This window comes from Beta vulgaris, chromosome 6 (assembly GCF_026745355.1).
Source record: "Beta vulgaris subsp. vulgaris cultivar EL10 chromosome 6, EL10.2, whole genome shotgun sequence".
Lineage (NCBI taxonomy): Eukaryota > Viridiplantae > Streptophyta > Magnoliopsida > Caryophyllales > Amaranthaceae > Beta > Beta vulgaris.
Genome location: NC_079207.1, coordinates 3,717,243 through 3,744,015, shown reverse-complemented (window position 1 = coordinate 3,744,015; position 26,773 = coordinate 3,717,243). Strand labels below are relative to the sequence as shown.

Genomic DNA, 26,773 nt, shown 5'->3' with positions numbered 1-26,773 from the left:
AATCATGAAATAGGCATAAGAATATCAAACATAGAGATAATACATGAACACTACTTGAATTAGCTATTGACCAACACACAACTTCATCCTACTCTCATAGGCGGAGAAATCCTCAAAGACATCAAATAAGGACTCTCATCCATTACTAACATATCCCGAGGTTCAAAGTAACCCAAGTCAATAATAGAAATCAATAGGTCACACTCTCATGCCAACCTAAATCAATCAACTCCATCTAATACGACATTCAAGTTCAAAGAGAATGCAACATAGATTAGAAGAGCTAAACAAGCAATATTTAATCACAAATCTCTAAATCCAATCTCAAATGCCCAATTCAATCATGGTTGGGTTTTCACCCAAACCCTAACCAACAAACTACTCCATAAATACAAAAATGAGGACTTTAGAGAAATTAAACTTTAATAACATGATAATAATCATTAATCTAACATTAAACTAAATATAATAAATCATAAATAATTAAACTAATCATGAACAACTAATCTAAGAAAAACAATTAAAATAAAACAACAAAAGAGGAGATAGAGTAAGAAATGCTCATTGATTAATGGTTGAAAGTTCCAATACAAGTGTCACCCTTGAATCTACAATCTTCAACCTCTCTTTGAGTTTTCTCCCTTTTCTCTCTCTAGGTTTTGAGATTTCTCTCACTTAAAATCCTAATCTAAGACTAATGGAGGCTAATCCTCCTTCAAAATTAGGTTCCCCTTCATGAATAGGGATGATTCCTATTTATAGGTCCAATTATTACATCATTAAAGAGTCGCGAAAAAAACAGAGTTGTCCGGAAAATTTGAAAGGAGCGGGCGCTCCTATGGTAACTGGGCAAAACAGAAAGTTGGAGCGATCAGATAGCGACTTGGGAGCGGGAGCTCCAAAAACAAGGAGCGGGCGCTCCTAAGAAAACTGCACAAACAGCTCAACTTCAAATGATCATAACTTTCTTGTTTTTAATGCAAATCAAGCATGTGACCTATCTTTGAAAAGATAACGAGCCAAATTTTACTCTCCAATTTGAATCACTGAAAAATGATTTGTAGTATGGAAGATATGGTCGTTCAAAGTGGACCATCTTGTGAACCTTGCTTCTTCAACTTCCATTTCCCTCCGTCCCTTCATCATTCATGGTTTACTCCACATTTGTGCATTCCTTTGGCTTTTATAGATGAAATTAAAAGTATATTTTAATTGGACCTATAAATTAAAGAATCAAGAAAATAATGTAAAAAATAACTTGAAAAGTAAAACAAAGACATATCTAAAAAGAACTAGTAAAACAAAAAAAGGTGCATTTTAAGCAAAACAAACAAAAATAAAAGAGGGTAAAATACACAATAAAGGTTAAATATAGGGATAAATAAGAGGTTTAGAGTGATATAAATATCACTCATCAAGAAGCGTTTTATTTATTTTAGAATATATGAAGTATAAGTTCCTTAGCTTTCTTTACCTCAACTTGGATTCTCTTTTCGTGACTATCCACCTATAAACACAACTTTCAACACCACTATTGCACCACCACCTGATCCCTTGCCTCGCTTCGCATGTACTTATTATAACCAATGTTGAACCTAGAGGTGATAAAAATTAAACAATTTGCTAACTCGATCTGAATTCGACTGACACAAATTTTTGAACCCATTTAAGATAGCGATTTGACTTGGCACGACCCATTTATTAAACAGGTTAGGTTAGGGTTGAGCTTTCTAACTCGAATCCAACACGATAACACTAGTAAAAAAAAGTTTATTTGCGTCTCCTGAATTGCGTAACACAACAGGTAAAACGATGAAGAATTGTAGGAGCGCATCATTGGCGTTGGAAATTCAAGGCGTCCGGCGCAAATCATGATTTATATGCGTCGGATGTATCCCACATTCGACACAAAAAATTCATATGCGTCGGACACCAATCAATGTTCGATGCAAATCATGATTTAGGGCTTAGTTTTTGTAATACGATGTATGTCGGACCTTAGGGTCCATGCGACGCACATAACATGAGTCCCGCTTTGAATACGATGTGCGTTGGACCTTATGTTCCATGCGACGCACATAACATTTCATGTTCATTAAGGCCCACTTACTTTTCAAACCCTACCACGAACTCAAATCATTCACAACCGTCATTAAGTCCCCCCCTCTCTCTCCCGGTTATAATCCTCTGGTTTCTCCTCATACAAATACCCTCTACATCCTCAACATTCTTCAAATCCCCCAAGTTCGCACAAAAAAACTTCATCTCACCACTTCTCGAACCCAAAACACCACCAATTACATCAAAATTTCTCATTTTATCTCCAGTATACAAAATTTTCCTCAATTTACACGCATCATCAATCGCCTGCTTCGCAATTTGTACTAAATTGCCATTTTAGCCGGTGATAAGAGCTCCATTTACATGAAAATTCTTTGATTATGAGTGACTTAAGATTGTCTGCTTCTTTGCAGAAATCAGGAGAGAGAGGACCAGATGACAATTCATTGACACAATCTTTTCGAACAAAATGAGATAGTTGTATGTTTAAATATATTTATTTTGTATGTTCGAACGAGAAGTTCGAACAAAATGAACAAAATATACACCTCTACTCTCATTTTCTTCTTGGCTTGAATATTGGATCGAAAAATTTATAAAGGATGATGGTTTTCATGGCACCAAATTGCCTTTGTTTATTGGTACTCTCTGGGCCATTTGGAAGACGAGGAATGATCAAATCTTCAGGCAGATTCAAGCTACCTTACCAACGCTAACTGCTCATATGCGAGAAAGTGACTTGCAACACCGCCAAAGGTACAACAATGCATGTTGTGCCTCAACCAACCCCCCTAGCGCCAGACCCATACTACCTTCCCCCTCCCCTCGGGTTTCATTCTCACTAACCTAGAACAAATTAAAGAGAGCAGGGTACTCCGGTCATCATAATTCAACTTGATGGCTCTTGGGACGTGGCTACAGGTCTCGGCGGAGCCGCTTGGGTGGTCGTAAACCAACAAATGCAATGCCTACAACAACAAGGAACATCATTCTATGCTTCCTCCCTCTATATACCGAAGATGCAGCTTGCCTTCATGCCCTTAATTGGGCTCGGGAGAATGGATATTCTAATATTTTACTCACTACAGATTCACTATTACTGGTAAGGTATTTGGACTACTCTAGGAAAAAAGCTGACATCCCAATCCATCATACATTAGATGCCATTCAAGGAGCAACGAAGACGTTAAACTGGTGTCGTCTAATGAAAGTCAGCAAGAATGAGATCGATCCAACAGGCTCATATTTTAGCTCATTGATGTCATGTGGATCAATTACATTTAGATTAATTGCTTTGTACATTGTTTTGATGTCAAAAAAAAAAATCCAACTCATATTGTCCATGATATAGTATATATTGGAATATGCACAATCAATTATTTAAGCAAGAATTGTTAAATAATTAATTTAGAAATTTAAAGAAATAATCATATATTAATTCATATTAGGGTTTCAACCTAATCATTAATTAAAAACTACTCAAGCATAATTGGATAATAATAAATAATAGAAGAAAGATTAAACTTCATAATAGAAAACAAAGGAAAAAAAAAAGAAATACTTGAATTAATAGAAGAAATATAGAGTCTTGAAAACAAAGAAAATATTATATTCTCTCTCCAACTTCTCACTAAAAAAACTCTAAAAATTGTTAGAAAAAATTTAAGTCTGTCATAAAACGAATAAATTAATTAAAATAAAGAGCACTTATAGTTTCCTAAAATAACAAAATCGACAAAATAAGTAGTTTTATAGAGCAAACCAACATAGTTGTGTTAATAATGAGACAACCGCTCGTGCTGACCTGCTAGTACATTAACATGCAACTTCCTCGAAGAAATCAAGGCAACACAATCGTGTCATAATGACACATATCCCAGCTTTTAACTTTTGATCAGGAACTTTCTTTGGCACATGTAATATATCGTTGGAAACCTCTAGAATTCTAGTTCCCAATCCATTTGAAATTATTTCATTATCATTTTTTTTACAAAAATCATGAGCAAAATAGTGAGATATGTCGTATTTCACACAACTATAAAAAAAGTTATACACATCATAGTATAGGGATTGGATTCAGTATGTTGTATACGAAGTTGACTTTTAATTATGTGATTTGAGTTACTAACCATACAATATGTTGGAAGATGCTTCAAATATTATTGTAGTTAATTAGTTCCTAATTGTTAGCATTAAGTTACAAAGTGGATTTTAAATTTTAAAAAAACACGTGTTAATTAGTTTCTTATCTCTGAAAATAGTACTGAGTTATGACGTTATGTCCTTCACTATCTAGTCATGTTCCTTGTTATTAAACTAGTGTTGTTGGATGCTTTAGCCTATTTAAAGACTTTCGATGTACTTTACAATTTGAAATGACATATGTCATTCTTTCCCCTCTCTCATTATAATTCCAAATTCATATATATACAATACATTTGATTTTATTGCTCTCAATTTTTATCTTCTTGTTTTTCGACTAACTCATTTACATTGGTATTTTCATCATCATCCTGATCTTGATAAGCAGCATTGCTTTCATGTTCGGGTTCATGTTCAGACTCGGACTTATCCTCCAACTTTCTAACCTTTTCTTCGGCATTCTTAACTATCTTCAACTTGAGAAACTCAACTAATTCTTTAAGTGCATAACTAACATCATCGTGCCTCATCAATTGCTCGGCAACTTCTGCTGGAGTGACTTCAGCTTCCTCGATCAAGCTCTCAACATCCAAGAAGAGTTCGTGATGTTGTATGCCTAGGTAGTTCTTAGCTAGAACTTTGAAACCACAAGAAGTGCAGTAAGACATGTGAATGTGCAGGTCCATGCGTCCTGGACGTAGTAATGCTGGGTCTAGCTTGTCTTTGTGGTTTGTGGTAAATATTATTATTCGCTCCTCCCCGCAACTTGACCATAATCCGTCAATAAAGTTCAGCAGTCCAGACAATGTTACCTGTTAAAAACAAATTGTTGTGCATGTACATGTTATGGTTTATGCACATATTATGTTTTGATGATGAAAATTAATATAATATATTTTAGTATGAAAGTATGTAACAGTTGAAACAGATGCATGAAGAAAGGAATTAATAAATGAAGACTTTGAAGAAAAGAAGAATCAAGATTGAAGTCAAGTTTATATGTTCCTTAGAATAGTTACTTTGTGTAAAAATGTAATAGGCTTGAATTAGGTGATATACTATGTGCTAAATATAGAAATATAAAATTAGTATAATTATTATTTTCTTAGAGTTAAGAAAATAAATAATTGTATTAATATTATATGTCTATATAAAAAGGGAATTAGTTTATAAAATAAGATAAAAGATTTTCATAAAAAATGTTTTAGAAAAAGAATTTTATAAAAACGTGGTTTTAGAAAAATATTTTTACAAACGTGTTTTATGAAAATAATTTATGAAAACAAGTTTTAGAAAAGAATTTTAGTAAACAACGTAATTTGGTTTTCAAAAAGGATTTGGAAAATATTTTTTGATAAAAACAGAATTTTAGTTGAAAAGAAAATCTAATAAGAAAAACTTATCTTTTTGAGATTAAAGATAAAGATAGAAAAAGATAAAGTTTGTTTTTCTAAAAAGAGAGTTTTATCCCTTAAAATAAGGATTAAAAGATAAAGATATTTTTGAAGGATTTTCGTCCAAACCAAGTCTTATAAAAGGGATTTATAATTCACTTTTAGATCTCACGTTTTCAGAGAGAAAAATCGGAGATATTAAGAGCTGAAAACTATTTCCTTCGCACAGAGTATAGCACTGTTTGAGTCAGATTCAAGTAACGAATATACGAGTGTAATTGTCCTCTAAATTGCTTGACTAAGAAGCACACAATTGAGGGTCGTTTTCTTTCTGTAATTTCACCATTATAGAGAGTGTCAACACTTAGAGTTAAGTGTTGGGGGTCGCTACTAGAGTTAGTAGTGAGGGAAATCTTATTGTATCAAGAGGTTGATATTTTAGGATTTAAAGAAATAAAAGAGTTTTTGTTTCTTGTGGATGTAGATCTCAGAGGTGAGATTGAACCACGTTATATCTTGAGTTTGAGTATTGATTAATATAGTTTTAGTTTTAATTTTCGCAAAAACTCAAAACATAAATTTTCGAGTGTTTTACACAGTGTCTGGCACTGTGCGATAACAAAAGTTTTGCGAAAATCGATCAAATTTCGTCACTCAATTCAACCCCCCCTTCTTGAGTGTCACCTTGTGTTCCAACACAAATATTTTTGACCAAAATCAATACTGACGTACGGTATGTCCTTGACTAATTTTAGTAAGAGTGTAAAAAATGTATTATAGAACAAATGGCCTGGATACTCTTGAGTAAATTACGAGTCGTATACTTGTATTGATGCCATTTGGTAAACCGAACTCTTAAGTGAATTATTTTCGAAAATCTCTATAAACAATAATTTCAAATTCATTTAGATCAAATGAGTATATAACCCCATAATGGCTAAAGATAATTTCCCTCGATAACCACTAGGGCCCGTTCGTTATCGTTTTTTGTTTTATGTTTTCAATTTTTTTGAAAACTAAAAACCAAAAGCAGAAAACCAAAAAAAAAATAGTTTTCACTTTTTAGTTGTCAGTTTTCAAAATCATCATGTTCCCAATAATTTTGACTAATTTTTTATCCATTATAGGACATATATCATATGACTTTGAAAATCAAAAAACCAAAAAACAGGAAACCACAATAATACCGAACAGACTCTTAGTTTCTCGTTGATTGTTTGCTCCATTTATTTAGTCAAGATTCATCAACTTTAGTCGACCATAACAATTTATCAATATATACTTCTAATAGGAAGAAAAACATTCCTTTCTTAGAGACACAATTAAACGCATATATCGCAATTGTCAAACATAAAGTAGCAAAGAAATTAACTAGAAAACAATAAGGAGAGAATAGCGTAAGCACTAACCTGTTTTTCCGAGTACCCTACAGCCTTACCATCATCCTCCCTATCCTTGAACTCTACAGAACAATCAATATCTTCCGCCACAACTATTGACTTATTCGCCGTCCCCAACAAAGCTTCCCGCAGTTCGGTATCAGACTTCATCCCACTCAACTGCAAATCATATATATCAAAATTCAAGTAATTCGCCATTGCTGCTATTAAGCTTGATTTCCCAGTCCCTGGAGGTCCATAAAGCAAGTAACCCCTCTTCCATGCCTTTCCGACACGCCGAAAATACTCCTTCCTCCTTAAAAACCTCCCTAGATCCTCTATGATCATATCTTTCAACCCGGAATCCATCGCCAATGTCTCGAAGGTAGCCGGGTGGTTTAGACTAACAGACTCCCAGCAGCTTCTTCTATATCCGTCCATTGAGAAAATCTTTATTGTTTTTCTCTGTTGTTTGAGATCCTCCATCTCTTTTATAATATGTTATATACTTTGATATTACAATGTCTAAATATTTCTTGTTAAATGTTAAGTGGAAGGATTGAACCTCTGCCCTCAAGGTCGCATTCATATCTCTAGGGTTGTCGCAGTTCTCGGATTCCATGTGATCGCAGTGTAACATCCACCGGAATTGCATCCCTTGGAATTCGTCAATTATCTCTTCGTTTCGATCAACGTTGATCATGATTTGTTTTTCTGATTCGGGCATATAGACCTTGAGGCGGGTGGGTAACGTGGACTTGGAAGAGGATGAGTTGATGACGGTGCGAGCTCCAATGTAGAGTTCGGCGGCTTCGAAGATTAGGTTGGTTTCGAGGCCGCTGAACTCCTCGATGATCATGGTGATCTCCGAGGAGAATCGACGGCCGAAGATGGAGTGTATGGAGGAGAAAATATACTCGTGAATTTCGTGAGGGAGGAAGTCGTTCACAATGGAGCGCGCTACCATCGCTGCTGCTGCCACTGAGCCCATTGTCGAGAGGAGTGATTTTACGGCCTCTATTTTCTGCGACTGCATGGCCATTGAAGTACGTAGTTAAGTGATCTATATATAGAGTGAGTTTTATTAGAAGGGTGCCCCTTAAAAAGAAAGTAGGGTGGTAAAATGTTTAGTTATGTGTTTTATAGTGTTTGATCGTGGGGTGATGGGAATTTTATTGTGTGAGTTTGAGCACTATATATAGTACCTATCCCATGTATCTGAATTTGAAGATTCATGCGTATTTATGATGAACATTCTAGGAATATGAGGTTTAGGAATGATGGTACACCGCCTAATCGGTAGAATTGTAAAAGAAACAAAAAAAAAAAAAAAAAAAGAAGCACGTCAGATGAAACTACTCCTTCCATTCTTAAATAGTATTATAAATATTTTTTTGAATTAGTTTGAATAACATTTTTATTTTTGGCATGACTCTATTACTATTATAGTATCTTTCTTTCAACCAAACTTGTGGTCCACACTCTAACTTTGTCAATAAAAAACTACCTAACTTTATATCTCATTTAGTACAAAATATCTTACTAAATCCTATCACATTTACTTTTTAATAAAAGTAATATTTGATAATAACCACACTATAATTATCACCTTAAACTACGTGTCTCAGGCGTTGTTCATATTTTTCTAAAAGGGAGAGAGTATTATTTTTTCCTATACTTGGAAGCCAAGGCATAGAATCATTGACTCTCTCTATCAAGCGACCCATCCCATTTAAAGCTAGCAATTGGGTCTTGCTTGGTTGAACCGTATCTAGCCATCCCTTGTTTCCGACTTGAGTTCAAGTGGGGTCCCTCTGCATTTGGGTGACCAGCTAGGATTCCGCTATGTACAAGTTTGAATAGTTAAGACGAGGTTTTTGGACTTTGGTGGACCAAAATTTTACGTGAATTGAACTTTTCTTAACTTACATGTTTGGCCTTTAGGCGTGTGTTTAAAGGTCATCGAGGACCCAATAAAGTCATAAATGTTGACCATTTGGGCTTTGTGCTTTGAGTATTCTTTCAGTGGACCTGAAAGTTGATTATTAAACTTTGATAACCACATACGTTCATATACATGTAACATGTGTAGTAGTAGTAGTAGTGTACAGCTGTATAAGGCACCTGAGCCTTAGCCCAAAAAAAAGGCACGTAACTTTTCACCTAATAACTATTCTATGGAATATATAAAGAGGAGATAAAAAAAAAAAAAAAACGGTGGTGGAAGAAATGATATTGCAAATTGTTTTTTCCACTAATCAAAACAAAGTAAATCAATCCTTTAAATACAAAAAAAACATAACTAAATGCTAAGAAAGAGGAGTAACATCCCACGTATCTGGCTAGAATACCTAATCACTAACATTTAACTAACAACCCACTAACACTTTACTATAAGCCTACATTTTACTAAACACTAGTAACTGATTTTGACTAATCACTAAACGCTCCTATTTTGAAGCAATACTCCAAAATATTCTTTTTTTGAAGGGAAATACTCAACATATTCTAGCTAATAGCTATAAAGTAATTTGTAATTAATGTCCCTAAGGTTAAGTAAATTATTCGTGGTTTATATGATTATGATGGAAATTGTTAAACATCGCCCCAATTACTTAAAATCGTGTCAACATCTCTCTAAAAGTACTATTATATCCTTATGATATTTTTTTTGATTTTTTGCTGCAACTTAACTCCTCATCTAATTCATATTTTCTCTTATATTCGCCATGACCACCGACGAACACAAAATTCCGCCGAGGTAAATTTTTCTAATGAATTCCATGGGACACAACGTGTGGCCTGGACGTTGTGCTCTATGTCAATGGAGCACAACTTGTGGCTTGAACATTGTGTCCTGGATGTTGTGTCTATGGACACAACTTCTTGGACAAACGTTGTGTCCATGGACTCAACTTCCATGACACACGTTGTGTCCATGGACACAACGTTTGTCCAAGAAGTTTTGGATGCAACGTCCAGGCCACACGTTAGCCCATGGAAACCGTTTAAATTTTTTTTACCTTGCCAGAAAAAAATTCGTCGGAAGACATTGTTGTCATCGGTGGTGATCATCGGTGGATTGGAGGTAGCGATTGATAGTTAGTAATTTTAGGTGGTGGTGTAGAGAGAGTTGTAAAAGCAGCCAAGGGAATAATGCATGGTACATTTTTACATGATAGTTGGGGAGATTCTAAGACTTCAGGACGATGAATAGAAGTTTAGCTAATAAGTCCTTCAGCAAATTATGATATTATTACAAACTTATAATACATACATGTGTATCCTCTCAATGTCTTGAAAAGGAGGAATTTTAAATACTTCCTCTGTTGTGAAAGAAATGAAACACTTCTCTCTTTTATATGAGAGCTTTCTGAAATAAGCGTTTCATTTATTTCACAACACATGAAGTATAAAAAAGGAGGGATTTAGTATGATGATTCATTAGTGGTATCAAATTTAAAATATATATTAGTTACTTTATTAATAATCGGTATTAACTTCATTATAAATCTAATATACCCTCCGTTCCTTTTAGCTTTTTTCCTAGGTGTGATCTATTTTAGCTATGGGTCTTCGGTGAGTATCGACCACCCTTATCACCAGTATTAGCAAATTATACGCCTTTGATGTTATATATGCCATTTCAACCTTACGATATTAATTCAATCCTATACTTTAATCTAAGGGATAGAAAAATAAAAAAGTAAATAATAATGGTATGTTGAAGAAGGTGTTTTATTGAATAAGTATATATTATTATATTTGAAGATATAAATAGAATCTTAAATATTAATGAATCTCCTACAAGTATCATTTGGATACACAAAATCAATGGTCTACACTTCATGATAGTGGTGATTAACAGTGATCGACATTTCACTGTAGAAATTTTAGCTATTCTTAAAAGGAAGAAAAACAAATAGAACAAGGGGAATAACGCTTATCAATATTAAATAAGATCGAGCAACACTAAGAGCAACTCCAATGGTGCAAAAAAAGGACTTGCTAGCAATTTTGCAAAATACTTAGCTAGTTGCTTAACCATTGGAGTACAAATTGGAGTTTTGCTTTACTAAGCAAATTGGCTCTATAGAGCAAATTGGCTTAGCCAAAATGTTGGGTCCACCCCACAAATAGCTTCTCAATAAGTGATATTTTATGTATTAAAAAAAGGAAAAAGTGATTGTGGGACCTACCTAAGCAACAAAATAGTTTAGCTAAACCACTAAAGGGGAAGTTGGCTAAAGATAGAGTTAGCTAAGGAAAATGATGTTGCATCTTTAGCCAAGTATTGTTTTAGCTAACCATTGAAGTTGCTCTAAGAACCATTAAAATTATGATGCATCTATGCTATATGTATTATTAAACGAGTGGGTAATCATTGTAGGCCAACACATATCACCTCACCTCATAAGTTGCTGACGTAATATACCACTTTGTCATTAACATGACATTCCTCCCTAAAATGAGTAAAAGATTAATTAGCGTAAGAAGTTTTGATCTCGTGATCTTATTTAAATAATTTCATGATCTACAAGCAAGCTACATCTGTTAGATATAACCATGCATACTCTAATTCCAACTATTAAATCTTTACACTAGTGGAAAAATCGTCAAATAATAACACACTCAACTGATCCGGTTCACCATAGTTAAACTCAACTGAACTGGTGGTCGTGGTGGTCTCCCATGCCCGGACTAGTTAAGCATGGTTCGGCTTTTAAAGACTCAAACCTGTTGGATTTCTTGTGTCACAAATCCCACATTAATCAATTCAAGCTTGCTTTGTAAGCCTCAAATTGTGTTCACACATACCATATACTTGGCCTCCAAGTCTTTGAAAGATTATCCTTGGCCTCCAAGGGTCATAATATCCTTGGGCTCCAAGGCTTGTACTAATATGCTTGGCCTCCAAGCTTGCTTGTACTATAAATTTCCCACTTAGCATAGACTTACATTTATACCAAGTGTACCAAGTGTACCAAGCAAGTGTACCAAGAGTACCACACACACAAAAAATACACATCAAACACATACTATAAGCTCATAGAGAGAATGCAATTTATAGCTCATTAGTGAGTTTATATGTTCTCTATGAGAATTAGATCCAATATAATTTAGAAAGTCATACCATTATCTTTTTACCCTTCGGGATTGTACTCTCGTACCCTTTTTCATATATTGGATAATAATTGCTCGTCGTTGGTGGGTTGTTTACATCGTTTGAGGATTTTTCCCACGTTAAATTGTGTGTTATTTATTTCTATTTTCTTGTCCATCTTTTATCCAATTTTCTCAATCTCTAAATTTGCCTCCGCTTGCGCTCCTAACCCCAACAAAACCATCGAAGTTATCTCATTTCCTCTTCTCTCTCACAAATCTAACAAGGGGGGCTAGGGTTTCGTCTTTCACAAATCTCATGCCTCTCGTCCAGGTCAGGTGGAACCGTGGCAGTAATTGTTTGATAGACAAGGTCAAGGACGATTCTGTGCCTCGGTTTTCTAGTATAGGCAACGTAAATAAAACTTGAGCACTAATATGAAGTATATATTCGAAATTTTACCAATTAGAAGATCATCATTTCCTAAACGTCATCTTCGGAGAATTTTCTCATGTAATGCATTAATCTTCATAGGGGACTAGTTTTATAAATAGTTCTCAAATTCACACAATCAGATTCTCATCACCTCGCGATCAAACACTGTACAAACACTCACACATAATTAATCACCCTTCCAAGTTCTAATCAAGCAAAGCTCACCTTACATGTTTTAATTTCTAGTTAACTACTTTAACAGCCATACAGTCCAACAAAATGGTGGAAACAAAATCCGTCCTCTCAACAATAGGCGCAGTGGCGGCGGCGGCAGTGGTGATGCGGTCCATTATCGACGACTTCCTCCCCTACGAAATCCGTGACTATCTTTTATCCTACCTTCACTCCATTTTCAGCCGTAGATTCTCCTTGGAGATCACAATGATCATCGAGGACATCGTTGGCCCTAAGACGAATGAAATCTTCGAGGCCGCACAACTCTACATCGGAGCCCGCACCAAAATCACCTCCTCTTCGTCCACAATACCAACCCGCCTCAAGGTCCGTAAGCCCGACAAACAACTTTTGCTCAGCGTTCATCAAAATGAAGAGTTTGTCGACGAATTCCAAGGGATAGAATTTCGGTGGATGTTACACTATCAACACGTTGATGAGAGCTTCTTGAGGGGTTTTAGATATAGATTTAAGCGAATGACCTCTCGTAGCCACGCATATTTCTTCCACTTAACATTTAACAAGAAATATATAGACATTGTAATAGAAAAGTATCTCCCACATATTATAAAGGAGTTGGAGCTTCACAAACAAGAGACAAAAACAATCAAGCTTTGTACGATAAATAATCCAGAAAACTTATCGTACTGCGACTTGCCGGAAGTGTGGGAGTCTATTAGTTTAAATCACCCGGCCACCTTCGAGACACTTGCGATGGATTCCGGGTTAAAAGAGATGATCTTAGAGGATCTAGAGAAGTTCTTAAGAAGAAAGGAGTTTTATCGGTGTGTCGGCAAAGCATGGAAGAGGGGCTACTTGCTTTATGGGCCTCCAGGAACGGGGAAGTCTAGCTTGATTGCAGCAATGGCGAATTACTTGAATTTTGATGTATATGATTTGCAGTTGAACGGGATCAAGTATGATTTCGACCTCCGGAAAGCGTTGTTGAGCACGGCAAATAAGTCAATAACGGTGGTGGAGGATATCGACTGTTGTATAGAGTTCAACGACACGGATGATGATGGTGTTGGTGATGGTGATGGTGATGGTGGTCCGATAAAAAAGGTTAGTGTTTTTACTCTTAATTGTGCTCGCCTTATTTTTAGGCTATAACTCCTTCCAACAACAATTGATTTTTACTCCCTCGTCTTTTAATAGAGACTTCTTCCATTTCAAGATAAATGATACGGTTTTACTATTCACATACTCGCCTTTGACTGTATTTTGTTATTTTTGCATAAGGAAAAAAAACATAGTCATGTGAAATCTTATTATATACGTCTTCATATGTACTTTTAGAATATCAATTTTTTTATAATTATTACGTGTAGAAAATTAAAGATATTAATTACTAAAGTTATGTGTTGTAGACCGCTTTAACGCAAATTATAGGCAAACAATAAGGGACAGAGGTTGCACAGGGGGTCAACATGCCTCGCCAATTTTTTAAAAAAATTGAGTACTTTTTAGGAGAAAAAAAAAACAAAAATTAAATAGAAAAGTATAAGGTGCATATGTGCAACGCTCATCTATTTAACCTTCCCTCTTTCTCTTACTTAGATTAAGAGAAAATAAACACAATTTCTTAGACTAAAAATCCAAAAAGTATTGTTTTGTAAGAAAAAATCTAAAAAATACTTCTTTAAGTCTGACTATAGAGAGAAAAGAAAATCAATTGTAAGTTGAATATTCTTATCATAGAATTGTTAATACATTAATTCGATTACCGATGATATCTATAATATAACTAAATTTGTGAATTTGAAAAACATGAGTTTTCTTACACCTTTTAAAGCACGCAACAAGTCATAGGTTTACCAAAGATAATTAGATTTTACAAAGAATTCAGTTATAGAAGTTACGCTACTTTTAGAGGGTTATTTATGATTGTGGATTTTTAAAAATTTTGGTATACTATTGTATCGGTAAATTTCAGTGCCCAACAGGAGTTTTTTTTTTTGGATCACCACTGGGAAACCTTTGGTAACAAGGACCCCACTAGACCAATATTATTGGTAGGTAGTAAGTAGTGGGGTTCGAACGTGTGACTTCAAAGTAACTCGTATATTGAGAGTATATATAACATGTATATTGACATGATGATGATGAATGTATATTTTTCCATATCAGGTAACACTGTCTGGATTACTCAACTTCATCGATGGTTTATGGTCAAGTTGTGGGGACGAGCGAATCTTTATATTTACCACAAACCACAAAGACAAGTTAGACCCAGCCTTACTACGTCCAGGACGCATGGACCTACACAGTCACATGTCTTACTGCACTCCTTGTGGCTTCAAAGTCCTTGCTAAGAACTACCTCGGCATAAATCATCATGAACTCTTCTCGGATGTTGAGAACTTGATCAGGGAAACCAATGTCACTCCAGCAGAAGTTGCCCAACAATTGATGAAGCACAACGCTGTTGATCCTAAGCTAAAAGGATTAATTAAATTTATCATGCAAAAGAAAGAAGTAAATAATGCAAGAGAAAAGGCTAAGAAATTAGAGGATGAGTCTGAATAAAAATTCATTCGAATAGAAGCCGGCTAAATAATCACAAATGAACATTGCTGTCATGTACTTAAAAATGGATGCTTGTACAAACATATATTTTTGGATGTTCAACAACAAAATTACGAATGTGCAAACATTTTTTTTTAATGTACAATAAACTAATGGATGTAAGATGCAAAAACAATGCATAATGAATGGATAAATATAGTTTTTGGATGTACAAAATAGATTTTGGATGTACTGACATAATTTTTGGATGTATTGGAAAACTTAATTTTTGGATGTACAAAATAAAAATATAAATACACCAAGTACAAATATAATCTTTAGATGTACAAGAAAACTATGCATGCATGTAATACAAAACCACTACGCATGCACAACTATTTTTTTCGGAATGTACAAAATATGGTATAGATGCACTACAATTTTTAGCAGGGAACATAAAAAAATTAAAATAGGTAAAAAAAAAGCAAAGGGAGATACTTTATGGTAGCTCTTAACTCTTTTTTTTTTCTCTTTGGTAGCTTTTTTTATGAGTTAATGTCCCTGGTAGCCCTAAATTAAGTAAAATGTTAGTAAAATAGGATTATTTAATGAAAAACGTTTATATACAGTTAAAAATGTTAGTGAGTTACCCACCCATTAGTTTGACCCATGTTTCCACCACCCCGTTCCAGCAGCCCCGTCGATTTTCGCACCCTCCCCCACCCCAGTCGATTTTCGCACCCAAACCCCCCACCCCGTCGCTTTCTAGGCTCGCGTGGGCTTCTGGGTTGTTCCACTTCATGAATATCGACGGGGGTGGGGGGTTTGGGTGGGAAAATTGACTGGGGTGGGGGAGGGTGCGAAAATCGACGATGGTGGGGAGAGGGATAGGGAAATCAATAGGGTGCTGCAGGGGTGGGGAAAACTATGCGAGTGCTAGGGTGGGGGAGGGGTTGGGGCTGCGCGGGGTTGGGGAGGGGAGCTGCTGGGCAATGGTGGGAGAGGGGCTGTTGGGGTGGCCGGGGGAGGGGGTGGTGGTGGGAGAGGGTTAGGTTTAGGGTTTAGGGTTAGGATAACCACTCACTAACAGCAATTTAACGGTTGAATTGCAATTAAGCCGACGAAATTAAAAGGTGCATTAACTTAGGGTTGCCAATGATATTAACCCATAAGAAAAGCTACCAAAGAGAAAAAAAAAACAGTTAAGGGCTACCAGAGATGATTTTCAGAAAACAAAAAAGTGAATGTTCACTGGTGAACATTCTGCCATTTATCTGTTTCATATGAATCTAAAGATAAGCATAATGATGAGTCTGGGCTTATGAATATACTACCCCAATCATATTTATACTAGGCGTAAAACGAAAACCTAATGTAATAGGAAATTGTATAATCCGAGTAGGAAAACAAGTTAATTCTTGTAGTCAGAGAACACCACAGCCAGGTCGTAGTCTTCCTCTTGAGCCAAGCCGTGCTCGTGGCCTTGAGTTGTACAAAGCCCCCATTAAATGCATAGTCACTGAGCACCACGACTTGCCCGTGGCTTTGCTAGCAACACCACGACCTACCTGTGGCTTTTGGTTTGCACTCTACTTCTTGCTTGGTGCGTCATGTCACCACACACACACGTGGCACATCAATACCTCATTCCTTTAACTACTCGCTTCATGATTCATCTTCAACACACCTTACATCAACGTCTTCATAAAATAGATTTTAGCATACATGTCACATTTTCCAAGCCCAAGATAAGGACAATGGTATTTTTTTTTTACAACATACAAATGGGTTTTGTGGATGACATATTTACAAAATGCCCTTCGGGCCTTTCCTTTGGCTTCTTGGTATCCAAGGATTTTTTTTACAAAAATAAGAGGCTCCGGTTAGGCAGCAACTCCCTCATAAAAGGGCTTCTAGCATGCATGACACATTTTCTAAGCCTAAGTTACAAATAGCTTTTTTTTTTGGACAAAATACAAATGGGAGTAGCTGGTGATATATATCTACATACTTCCCTTTGGGGCTCATACGAGACAACTAAAAGTCTATAACTCCTTTCCGTCGTTGCAATCTTCTATATCTTCCTTTATTCTCATGAGTTCCATCATCATTCTAATTATCTTTGGATTCAGAATCTTCGAATTCGGACTCGGAACTATCCTCCAATTTCTTGGCCTTTTCTTTTGCATTTTCTACTATCTTCAACTTGAGAAACTCAACTAGAGCATGAAGTGCAAGATCAGCCTCGTCATGCCTCATCAATTGTTCAGCAACTTCTGCCGGAGTGACTTGGGCTTCCTCGATCAAGCTCTCAACAATCAAGAAGATTTCATGATGACTTACGTCGAGGTAGTTCTTAGCAAGGACTTTGAAGCCACAAGGGGTGCAATAAGACATATGAATGTGCAAGTCCATACGTCCTGGACGTAGCAATGCAGGGTCTAACTTGTCTTTGTGGTTTGTGGTAAATATTATGATTCACTCATCACCACAACTTGACCATAATCCATCAATGAAGTTCAGTATTCCAGATAGTGTTACCTTCTAATAAACAAATACAATTGATTGAAATTAATATCATTTTCGTTATATCATATGTGTAAAAAAGATTCTATATAGTAAACCTAGCTAGTATAAATCTAACTAATTATTATAGATTAGGCAGTACTAGTGGATATTTTTATACTTCTTATATATGTTTATCTAAATTAGTTTTAATATATTTAATTGGATTGATGATGAAAAAACAATCATGACGATATATAAGAGGGAAAAAAGGAGTAACTAACTATTTTATGGTCAAATTTATATGTTAACAAATACAGTAAAAATCAAACCGTGACAGCTAATAAATTAAAAAATAGCGAAAGTATATAAGAAGAAAAAAGGGCTTAGCACAATCAAGGGAGGAACCAGGCCAGAACCACTAACCTTATTTTTATGGTACCTTATCGGAGGACCACCGTCGGCGTCGGTATCGGTATTGGTATTGGCATTGGCATTGACATCATCATCACTAGTATCATCATCCCTATTGTTGAACTGGATAGAACAGTCAATATCCTCCACCACCACAATTGACTTGTTCCCCATCCCCAACAAAGCTGACCGAAGCTCCCAATCAAACTTCAACCCATCCAACTGCAAATCATATACATTAAACTTCAAGTAATTCGCCATAGCCGCAATCAAGCTCGATTTTCCTGTCCCTGGAGGCCCATAAAGCAAGTAACCTCTCTTCCACGCTTTCCCTACACGTCGATAATAATCCTTCCTCGTTACAAACATCCCTAGATCCTCTAGTATCATATCTTTTAACCTAGAATCCATCGCAACCGTCTCGAAGGTAGCCGGGTGGTTTAGACTAATTGATCTCCATGCACACCAAGGACTCTCTTCTAACTCTTCTGGATCTAGTGAAAATAGCTTCACTGTATTTATCTCTTCTTTGAGAAACTCGACCTCTTTTAAGATATGTGGGAAGTAGTTTTCTATTACAATGTTTTTATACTTCTTGTGAAATGTTAAGTGAAAGGATCGAACTTCTGACCTCAAAGTAGCATTCATGTCTCTATCGTTTACGTAGTTCCTGGATTTTACGTGTTGGCAGTGTAACATCCACCGAAATTTTATCCCTTGGAATTCATCTACTATCTCTTCGTTTTTGTCTAACATTCACCAGGATTTTTTTCTTAGGTCCGGGTCCGGGCTTATGGACCTTGAGCCGGGTGGGTCTCGTGGATGAGGAGGAGGTGATGCTGGTGCAAGCCCCAATGTAGAGTTCGGCGGCCTCGAACACTTCGTTAGTGCCGAAGTGATTGGGGCCGTCGTCGAACTCCTCGATGATCATGGTCATATCCGATGGCAATGTACGAGTGAAGTAGGTGTGAAGGGAGGAGAAGAGATAGTCACGAACTTCGTAAGGGAAGTAGTTGTAGATGGAGCGCGCTACCATTGCCGCCGCCGCCACCGAGCCTAGTGTCGAGAGGAATGATTTTGCTGCCACCATCTTCTTCGACTCTATGGCCGTTAAAGTGGTAATAGCTCTTTAAAGCTAAGTGAGCTTGATTAGAAGGGTGATCAGTGTTAATTATATATGTGTATCAGTGTATGTATTTGTATATGATTGTGTGAGCTTGAGCAGAAATTTTATAGTACTACTCCATTGTATTATCAAAATTCATGCATATTGTTTTTATGAAGAAGATTCTACGAAGATGACGAGGTTTAGACCTATACATGTTTCGTTGAATGGACCTGATTATTCAAGTCTTGATTGAAGTTTCATGACTTAAAAACAAGCTGATACATAATCACTGGTCCCCTGAAGAATACTCAAATCCCAAATCGTCGACTTTTATGACTTGAGTGGTCCACGATGACTAAAGACACGCCTAAAGACCCAAAATGTAAGTATGTATGATGTATCCCAAGAAAAGTTCATTTGAGGTGGAATTTAGTCCAATGTCCAAAAACCTCATAACTGTTCAACTTGTACAGAGCATGAAATTTCTCTAGCATTCCTTTGTATAACGCAAGTATTTTCTCTAGTTGCCTAACATTTGTTTTCCACTTCCACACTTCACGCTCATCTGGCTGCAATAATTGGCATTGTACGGAAATCGATGATGCTGTTAGTATAAATCGTTGGAGTCGTCAATCGTGATGGAGAGCATATAGAAGGAAACAATTCTGAAACACAAGTTGATTTCAGTTGAGCGAAATTAACTTATATTGTTGAACTGTGCTCGTTATAGCCTGCTCAACGGGTAATCTTTCCATGCTAGATGCCCCATAAAAACCGTGAACTCCCTTGGTTCTCTTCAGTATGAATTCTGCTTCTTTGGGGCCAGATATGGGACCTGCAATGTTTAAAATGCTTGTGTTAGCTAGCTTGGTCTTCTCATAGCCTCATTAGAATGTGTAAGTCTTTCTTTCAAGATAATAAACTCTTTAAATCTGTGTTACTTGGACACGGATACTCGTGGCTACGGATACATGTTTAAATAGACTCGACTATTTTATGAAGAAATTCCATGATTTAGGCCTAAGATGAACTGTCCATAGCTAGGTTAGAGTGTCAATGAGCCGAGTGCCCAACAAAAGCACTTGAGATAAATGGAAGAATCCAAGTAGCAAAGTAGCTTACAAGACAAACTACAAAATCCTTTTCAGAGGAACTTGAATGCAAAACAATTCTAAAATCTAGAATCTAGATTCTTGACAATTTATCAGCTTTGCCCTTACAGATATACAGAGGCTGCTTCTGGAAAATCCCCAATAAAACAATTAGCAATGTATCAACTTCCACAGGATCTTTGAGGCATAGTCCAAGCAGATTTTACAACTAAATGCAAGATTTTTACTACTATCTATTTCCTTTAAAAGTTAGGGCAAGAACAGTTTCAGAACAGTAAACTATCAGTCTATGACCATAGACAGATGCGGCCAAAAGATGAATATTCATAATCAATATCATTCAAACATTAGCTTGACAGATCAATTTGCACTTATTCTATTTGTTCTTCATAATAAGCTATTACCCTGATGCTTCAGCCTTCAACTATAATACTACTTATGGTCAAAAGAGCAGTTCACCCCACACTATTTTAGTGACCCAATTATCATAAGCACGTAGCAGTAAAAGGTAAAGCACAAAGTTAATATTCCTCAGAAGGTTATCATAATGTACCTCCATGACAGAGCACAATAACATCTGGCCTGATCTTGTGTGCAGCATCTGCAATAGCTTGAACACGCATCAAACTTTCATCCAGTGAAACAGCAGTTGTTGCACCTATTGACCCTGAAGTTGTAAGTCCCATATGGGCCACTATAATATCAGCACCAGCTTTAGCCATTCCTATGGCTTCATCTTCATTGAAAGCATATGGAGTTGTCAAAAGTCCCATTTTGTGTGCCTTCCCAATCATCTCGATTTCCAAGCTGATTATGTATAGTAAGAGGAAAAGAGAACCTCTAATTAGTGGGCACAAAGATATATACACAAGGAGAGGTCATACAGACTACCCTACTCAGACTTGGGTACTTGTGTCAGACATGATTATGTGTCCAAATATCCAATTCGGCTATTTTATGAAAGTTTCCATGTTTCAAGGCCAAAATGAAGTGTCCATATATAGGACTCTCGAGGATTTGATACGGGGTTCTGAAATGAAATGAAGGATCCAAGGAACATAACAAACGAACAAGAAAAAGTGTGCACTTACCCATATCCCATTCCTGTTTCCTCCAAATTCTTCCTGAAATTACCATCGAAGAGACCAACAGTTGGAAAATTCTGCACCCCATAGAATCCAATTGCCTCTAACTGCTTCAGAAAGTAGTCCATCCTGCGGAAAGGGTCAGTGCCACATACTCCAGCAAGAACTGGTACATTTTTCACCACCTGTATAGTGTCTTCTTTCAGCTTTCTTTAAAGGATATTGCAAGTAGTTAAAGTTTAGAATATGGCAATAAGAATGTAGAGGCATCTAACAGTAGCATAGGAGTATTTAATAATGACTATAGATCTCTTCCCCTTTAATAAAGACTCCAAAGACTGATCTCAATTTTCCTAGAGCAGTCTTATCATGGTTCACCCACAAATCATTACACCAGTCTAGACGAACAACCATCTAAGGATGTGTTCTCTTCACCTATAAATATAAGTTAATATAAGTTCCAATAAGTTTCAATATAATAAGTTTCAACATGTTTTCATAAGTTCATAGCAATAAGTTCAGTAAAATTTAGGCCAAAGAGAATGGGACGAGGGGGATCTCCAATCGATGTCTGAGACTTACTGGTAAAACTTCATTAGCCATTTCAAGAACTACTGCATTTGCATCAGCAAAAGGCAATAGCCCAGCTAAAGAGCCCCTTCCAGCCATCCGAAATCTTCCAGAGTTGTATATGACAATCAAATCAACACCTCCTGCTTCCTCAAACTTAGCTGATATCCCTGTCCCAGCACCAGCCCCTATTACTGGAATTCCTTTGCTTATTTGATCATTGAGCTTCTGCAGAGTAGTAAGCCTTTGCCGCAGTGTCTCTAGCAAGGAGTGCAGCAGTTAATGCTATTCTAAGTGCAAATCTATTCCACGGAATTAATAAGCATTCTATAATGAAGTGAATCATGGAGCATTCCAATATAAAAGAAACAAAAAAATCCAACTATTCCTACTTGAACTCAACAATTGATAACACATTAGGTAAAGATTGACGAAAAGAAACCTTTGTTTGCATCGGGGAATTCACTCAGGCTATAATGCATGGATAGATTCCTAGATGACTTTGCTTCGGGTTTGAAATCTACATGAAGATCTTGATTGCGTTCAGTAGCCAAAAGTTTCTCACTGCTTGGATCTGGTATAACCTTGTTGCTGATCTCTAAAAAAGCATCAACTAGTGCTTTTGCAAACTCAGGATCATTGATATGATGAGGATAAACTGTTACCTATTGTTTAAAAGAAATTAAAATTCCATTAAAAAGTTACTTGGAATACAGGTTTAATTAAAATTCACAAGTTCCAACAATATAAGAACCATGAGATAAGTTGTTCAACTACTGAACCTTCCGATCTTCATTTGTTTGAATCAACCTCTGAAGTTCACTTAGTAGGGTGCCAGTTGCTTCAGGGTCATGAAAAGGTTTATCTGGTGCATCCAGAGCAGAGATACCTTTTTCTGGCAAGCAGACGTGAACCTTTGATGATGCTTTGTTCAGTTTGTGGGCAATAAACTCAGCAAACTTCTTGTTCTCATCCCGTGTCGTCCGCATAAGTGACACCTGTGCATGATTAGAGTATAATGTTACTTGTGTTTAAGCCTTGAATGTCCTATAAAAAGAACAATCGAATGGTAAGAGATTCAGCACCAGACAAACAACTGAACAAGTAAAGATGAGCATCAAGTGTGCGCAACTGCAGAACACAGTTGTATTACACCAAAAACCCAATCCTAATCCGCTGAAGTAGGGTTTAGGAGGTATATATGTACACAACTTACGCCTAAAGATTAAAAGATTCTGAAAGACATGGTTCTTTTTCTTTTTCTTTTTTTCATTTGTGTATGTTGTTTTGGAGGAACACCTATGCTATAAAATAAATGGGTCATATGATAGGACCTTCTGGTTGATCACTGTCGCACAAAACCTGAAAAGTTTGAGGATCACCTGGTCATTGTGTACATGAATCTTTCTATCCTGAAACTTGGAAGGTATACTGTCTTTTGCTCCAAAATTTACCATATCCAAGGCTCCAACACTTAGGACAAAGGGTACCTTCTTCTCTATTATAGCATCAAAGCGAGAACTGTCACAAGCCATGACACCTCCGACCACATAATCGGCAACTTCGGTTGTCGTGATATCCAACACACCCTGGCAAGTGAAAAATGAAACCAAATTAGCCGTCTTTCCAGCTAAGAAAAGGTTGACTTGATAATGAAATTGTTTGATCTTGCAACCAAAGTAAAAATGACATGTAAATAATGGACGAAGATGGATTAATCTAATGGCCTCCGCTTGCCAACAAACAATAGTGCACATAAGTCACTTATACCTAAAACCTGGATCATAGTTTGTATCAACAGTACACTTGAATGAACAAAATATATAGCAAAAGAGACACGATTAGGATATCTTTGCAACAAACATATTATTTTAAAATTGTACAGTAAGATTATAATACCTGTATTAGACCACCCTTGACGAGATCCTCCATCGCACGGCCCCCTACCCCAGTGGCATGGAACACCAAAGATTCATAACCTTGCTCAAGCAACCTATTCTTAACATCATCCACACATTGAGTTGTGACACCAAACATAGTAATGCCAAGAGTAGGTTTTTCCTCAACACTAGCAGAGTTCAATGATCGCTCTAGGCTTCCAAGAACCATTCCTGCGAATGCAGCTCCAGCATTCGATAAGACGACTCTGCTCACACGATTGATTCCACATATATCAACGACTGATGGAATCAATACCAAATCTGATGTGCCAACGTAAGGCTGAGTTTGACCGCTAGCCACAGTAGAAACAATGAATTTTGGCACCCCAAATGGAAGAATTTTAAAAGCGGAGGATAATAAAGAGGTTCCTCCGCTGCCTCCAAGACCAATAGCTCCCACAACTACATGATCGTCATAAGCTTTCTTTATAAAATGCTCAAGAGCTTTACTCATTATCGAAACCGCTCTGCCTCTATCTTCTGGAAGCAAATAATCTTGCTTTCCATGACCAAGATAGGAAGATAACACATCCTTTCTAGGAACAAAGTGGAAGTCCTCCAAACTGTGGATCACGTCTTGACCCGTAGAGACATCAACTAGAGTAACCTGAACCTGAATTGAAGCTTACATGAACTAGTATTAGGAAATGATTTTATAACCAATTTAAATCATATTTCTCTTTTAGCGATGTGAGCAATCAAATATGGAAATTTGTGGATCAACCAAACCATTCACTCCCATTTCTTACATAAGAACCTGGTTGATAAAAAATCAAGGAATATAATATTTTGTTTAGGACAGAGAGGATAATACAGATTGAAAAATATCATACAGTCTACGAACATTTCAGTTCAAGGTGAAAATAAGGCCATTTTCTGAAAGTTCTACCAATAGCACGTATAATTGAGCTCATAATTACAAGAGGAACTATCGCTGCTAATATCTCTTACAATCCAGTTCTTCAAAAGCCTTAGCTTCATTAATATCCAAAATATACTTGAACTCTAGTGACTAGTGACATATCCATATAATGACTTACAAATTAGGTCTTTCACCTCATAAAGCTAAGCATCGGTTCAGTTTAAGGCTACCAAGGCTGATTCACAACAAAAAGTATTTTGACATTGATTCCAACAAGAATTTGCAGGTGAACAGATGAAGTCTTACAGTGATTAGCATGTTATTTCAGCCACATTACTAAGAATTATTTGACATGGTGTGCCGCAAAACTTTCCATTTAACATAAATGAATTTTTCTTTGGTGTAAAGAGATTCCAAAAAAGTCAGTGTTGTAGACGAAATTCGATCTAGGTACTACCTTCACAAAACTTTACCCTACGGGGCTGGCAACCACTCACTTAAAAGTGAGCTAATTCCACTAGCTTGAAGTACTATAAACCGGAAAAATGTCTAAATCCTCCCAGATTGGAAACAACGATGGTCCTCCCATGACATTTTTGTAAATAGAAGTTTTTCTTCAAAAAAAATTAAAAGAGCTAAAAATTTATGTTGTTCTCCATAAATAGTAATGTTGTATACAAAACTATAAAATTTGCATAACAAATGATAAATATTCTATAAAAAAATCGTTAAAATTGTACTTCTTCCGTTTTTCTCGATAACTCATTTTGACTTTTGACACTATTCACATGTATAACTTTGACTATCTTTTCTGATTTTATACTTTGGAAAAAATATAGTCAGGTGGGACCTTATTAGATTCGTCTCACTATATATATTCATACTATCAACTTTTTTGTAATTTTTGCTTATTGATAATTAGAGATATAGGTTTAAAATAGTGCATTGGCATGTGTGTCCAAGGGAAACGGATCAACTAAAAAACAGAGGATAGTATAAAATGGTAGTCCCTCCATTTTCTTTTGTTGTTCCAATCTCTTTGTGAGAATTGGTTAAAGTAGGAAGAACTTTCGGAAACCGGGGGAGTATAAGTTTGGCCATTGTATAAACAATTTTACATCCCTCCAACCGATGAATTGGGCAAAGCTCAATTGGTTGCAACTAGCTTAAATGTTAAAACTTCTTGATTTTTCTCTTACCCAAAATTATGTCTTTCAAGATAATGTAACATCACAATCTTCAAATAGTTAAACCTAATTTATACCAAACATGTCTAATCCACCGAAATTACTCAAAAAATGAATGTCAATCTACCACAAAATCAATTAATCTAATAAAACTAACATAAAATAAAATAACAACCATCATTTATATAATACTCCATTACTTCACATTGCTGAAAAAAGGAAAAAAAAAAAAAAAAAAAAAAAAAACATACTTGAGATTGCGAGGAATTGGGAGAAAAGGAATTGAAATGGGAGCGAAGAGATTGACATAAGAAGAGAAGCTCTTGAAGCTTTGTATCAGCAGTGCCAACACAAAAGATTTGATTTTTGTGTTTCACCATTTTTTTGTTTTCTCTCACTTTCTTTTCAGAACTCAATCTCTCTCCATTTTCTTCATCTTCTTCTACTCCATAATTTTGATTAAGAAGAGCTCTGATTGCTTCTTTCAACTTTTTAGCACTTGAAGGGATTTCTTTGATTTGGGATTCCATTCAATTATTATTTTGGATTTGAAGATCATTCCAGGATTTCCCAGGTCGTGTTCAGTATTAACTGTTCAGTTGCTAATTGGTTGGATGTCCAGGACAGCGAGCCACGTTTCATTTAAAGGTGGCCATGGGCCGGGCTGGCCCGTGGGCTGCCCGAGCCCGGCCCGTTTTCGGCCCGGCCCGGCCCGAGCCCGCTATGGGCCCGG

The 26,773-nt window shown here is 36.3% G+C and overlaps 3 protein-coding genes and 1 pseudogene across 4 annotated transcripts; 1 reads left to right on the top strand and 3 right to left on the bottom strand.

Moving 5' to 3' along the window:
* Window positions 1–4,102: 4,102 nt before the first annotated feature.
* On the bottom strand, window positions 4,103–8,128 carry LOC104895300 (AAA-ATPase At3g50940). Its single transcript, XM_048637833.2, is given in 3 exon segments — window positions 4,103–5,015; window positions 7,007–7,472; window positions 7,474–8,128. Coding segments are annotated over 3 exon segments (1,512 nt in total). The 5' UTR covers window positions 8,019–8,128; the 3' UTR covers window positions 4,103–4,514.
* A 1,672-nt stretch (window positions 8,129–9,800) lies between these two features.
* On the top strand, window positions 9,801–15,405 carry LOC104895067 (AAA-ATPase At3g50940). The gene is made up of 3 exons (XM_010681474.3): window positions 9,801–9,965; window positions 12,762–13,814; window positions 14,880–15,405. The coding sequence occupies exons 1-3, from the start codon at window positions 9,801–9,803 to the stop codon at window positions 15,276–15,278; spliced, it is 1,617 nt and encodes a 538-aa protein (XP_010679776.3). The 3' UTR covers window positions 15,279–15,405.
* Window positions 15,406–16,794: 1,389 nt separating this feature from the next.
* Window positions 16,795–19,399, bottom strand: LOC104895299 (protein HYPER-SENSITIVITY-RELATED 4-like; annotated as a pseudogene).
* Window positions 19,400–19,548: 149 nt separating this feature from the next.
* Window positions 19,549–26,641, bottom strand: LOC104895066 (toMV susceptible protein tm-1(GCR26)). 2 transcript variants are annotated; one of them, XM_010681473.4, is made up of 9 exons: window positions 26,292–26,641; window positions 23,951–24,604; window positions 23,434–23,640; window positions 22,834–23,049; window positions 22,494–22,716; window positions 22,064–22,311; window positions 21,488–21,666; window positions 20,950–21,203; window positions 19,549–20,119 (listed from the first exon to the last, which is right to left on the bottom strand). In XM_010681473.4, exons 1-9 carry the CDS (start codon window positions 26,568–26,570, stop codon window positions 19,968–19,970), a joined length of 2,412 nt encoding a protein of 803 aa, XP_010679775.2. In that variant the 5' UTR covers window positions 26,571–26,641; the 3' UTR covers window positions 19,549–19,967. The 2 variants fall into 2 exon arrangements, with proteins under 2 accessions (XP_010679775.2, XP_019105617.2); XM_019250072.3 differs by having other exon boundaries at window positions 23,951–24,615; window positions 26,292–26,500.
* Window positions 26,642–26,773: the final 132 nt, after the last annotated feature.

What these genes read in the sequence shown, in the direction of transcription:
- LOC104895066 (XM_010681473.4), bottom strand. Translation starts at nt 26,570, where the DNA reads ATGGAATCCCAAATCAAAGAAATCCCTTCAAGTGCTAAAAAGTTGAAA. An exon ending in CCAATTCCTCGCAATCTCAA is followed by an intron (nt 24,605 to 26,291) that starts GTATGTTTTTTT and finishes GCTTCAATTCAG; the next exon opens with GTTCAGGTTACTCTAGTTGA. An exon ending in TCAAGGGTGGTCTAATACAG is followed by an intron (nt 23,641 to 23,950) that starts GTATTATAATCT and finishes TTCACTTGCCAG; the next exon opens with GGTGTGTTGGATATCACGAC.
- LOC104895067 (XM_010681474.3), top strand. Translation starts at nt 9,801, where the DNA reads ATGGAGCACAACTTGTGGCTTGAACATTGTGTCCTGGATGTTGTGTCT. An exon ending in ATGCAACGTCCAGGCCACAC is followed by an intron (nt 9,966 to 12,761) that starts GTTAGCCCATGG and finishes TTTAATTTCTAG; the next exon opens with TTAACTACTTTAACAGCCAT. An exon ending in ATGGTGGTCCGATAAAAAAG is followed by an intron (nt 13,815 to 14,879) that starts GTTAGTGTTTTT and finishes TTTCCATATCAG; the next exon opens with GTAACACTGTCTGGATTACT.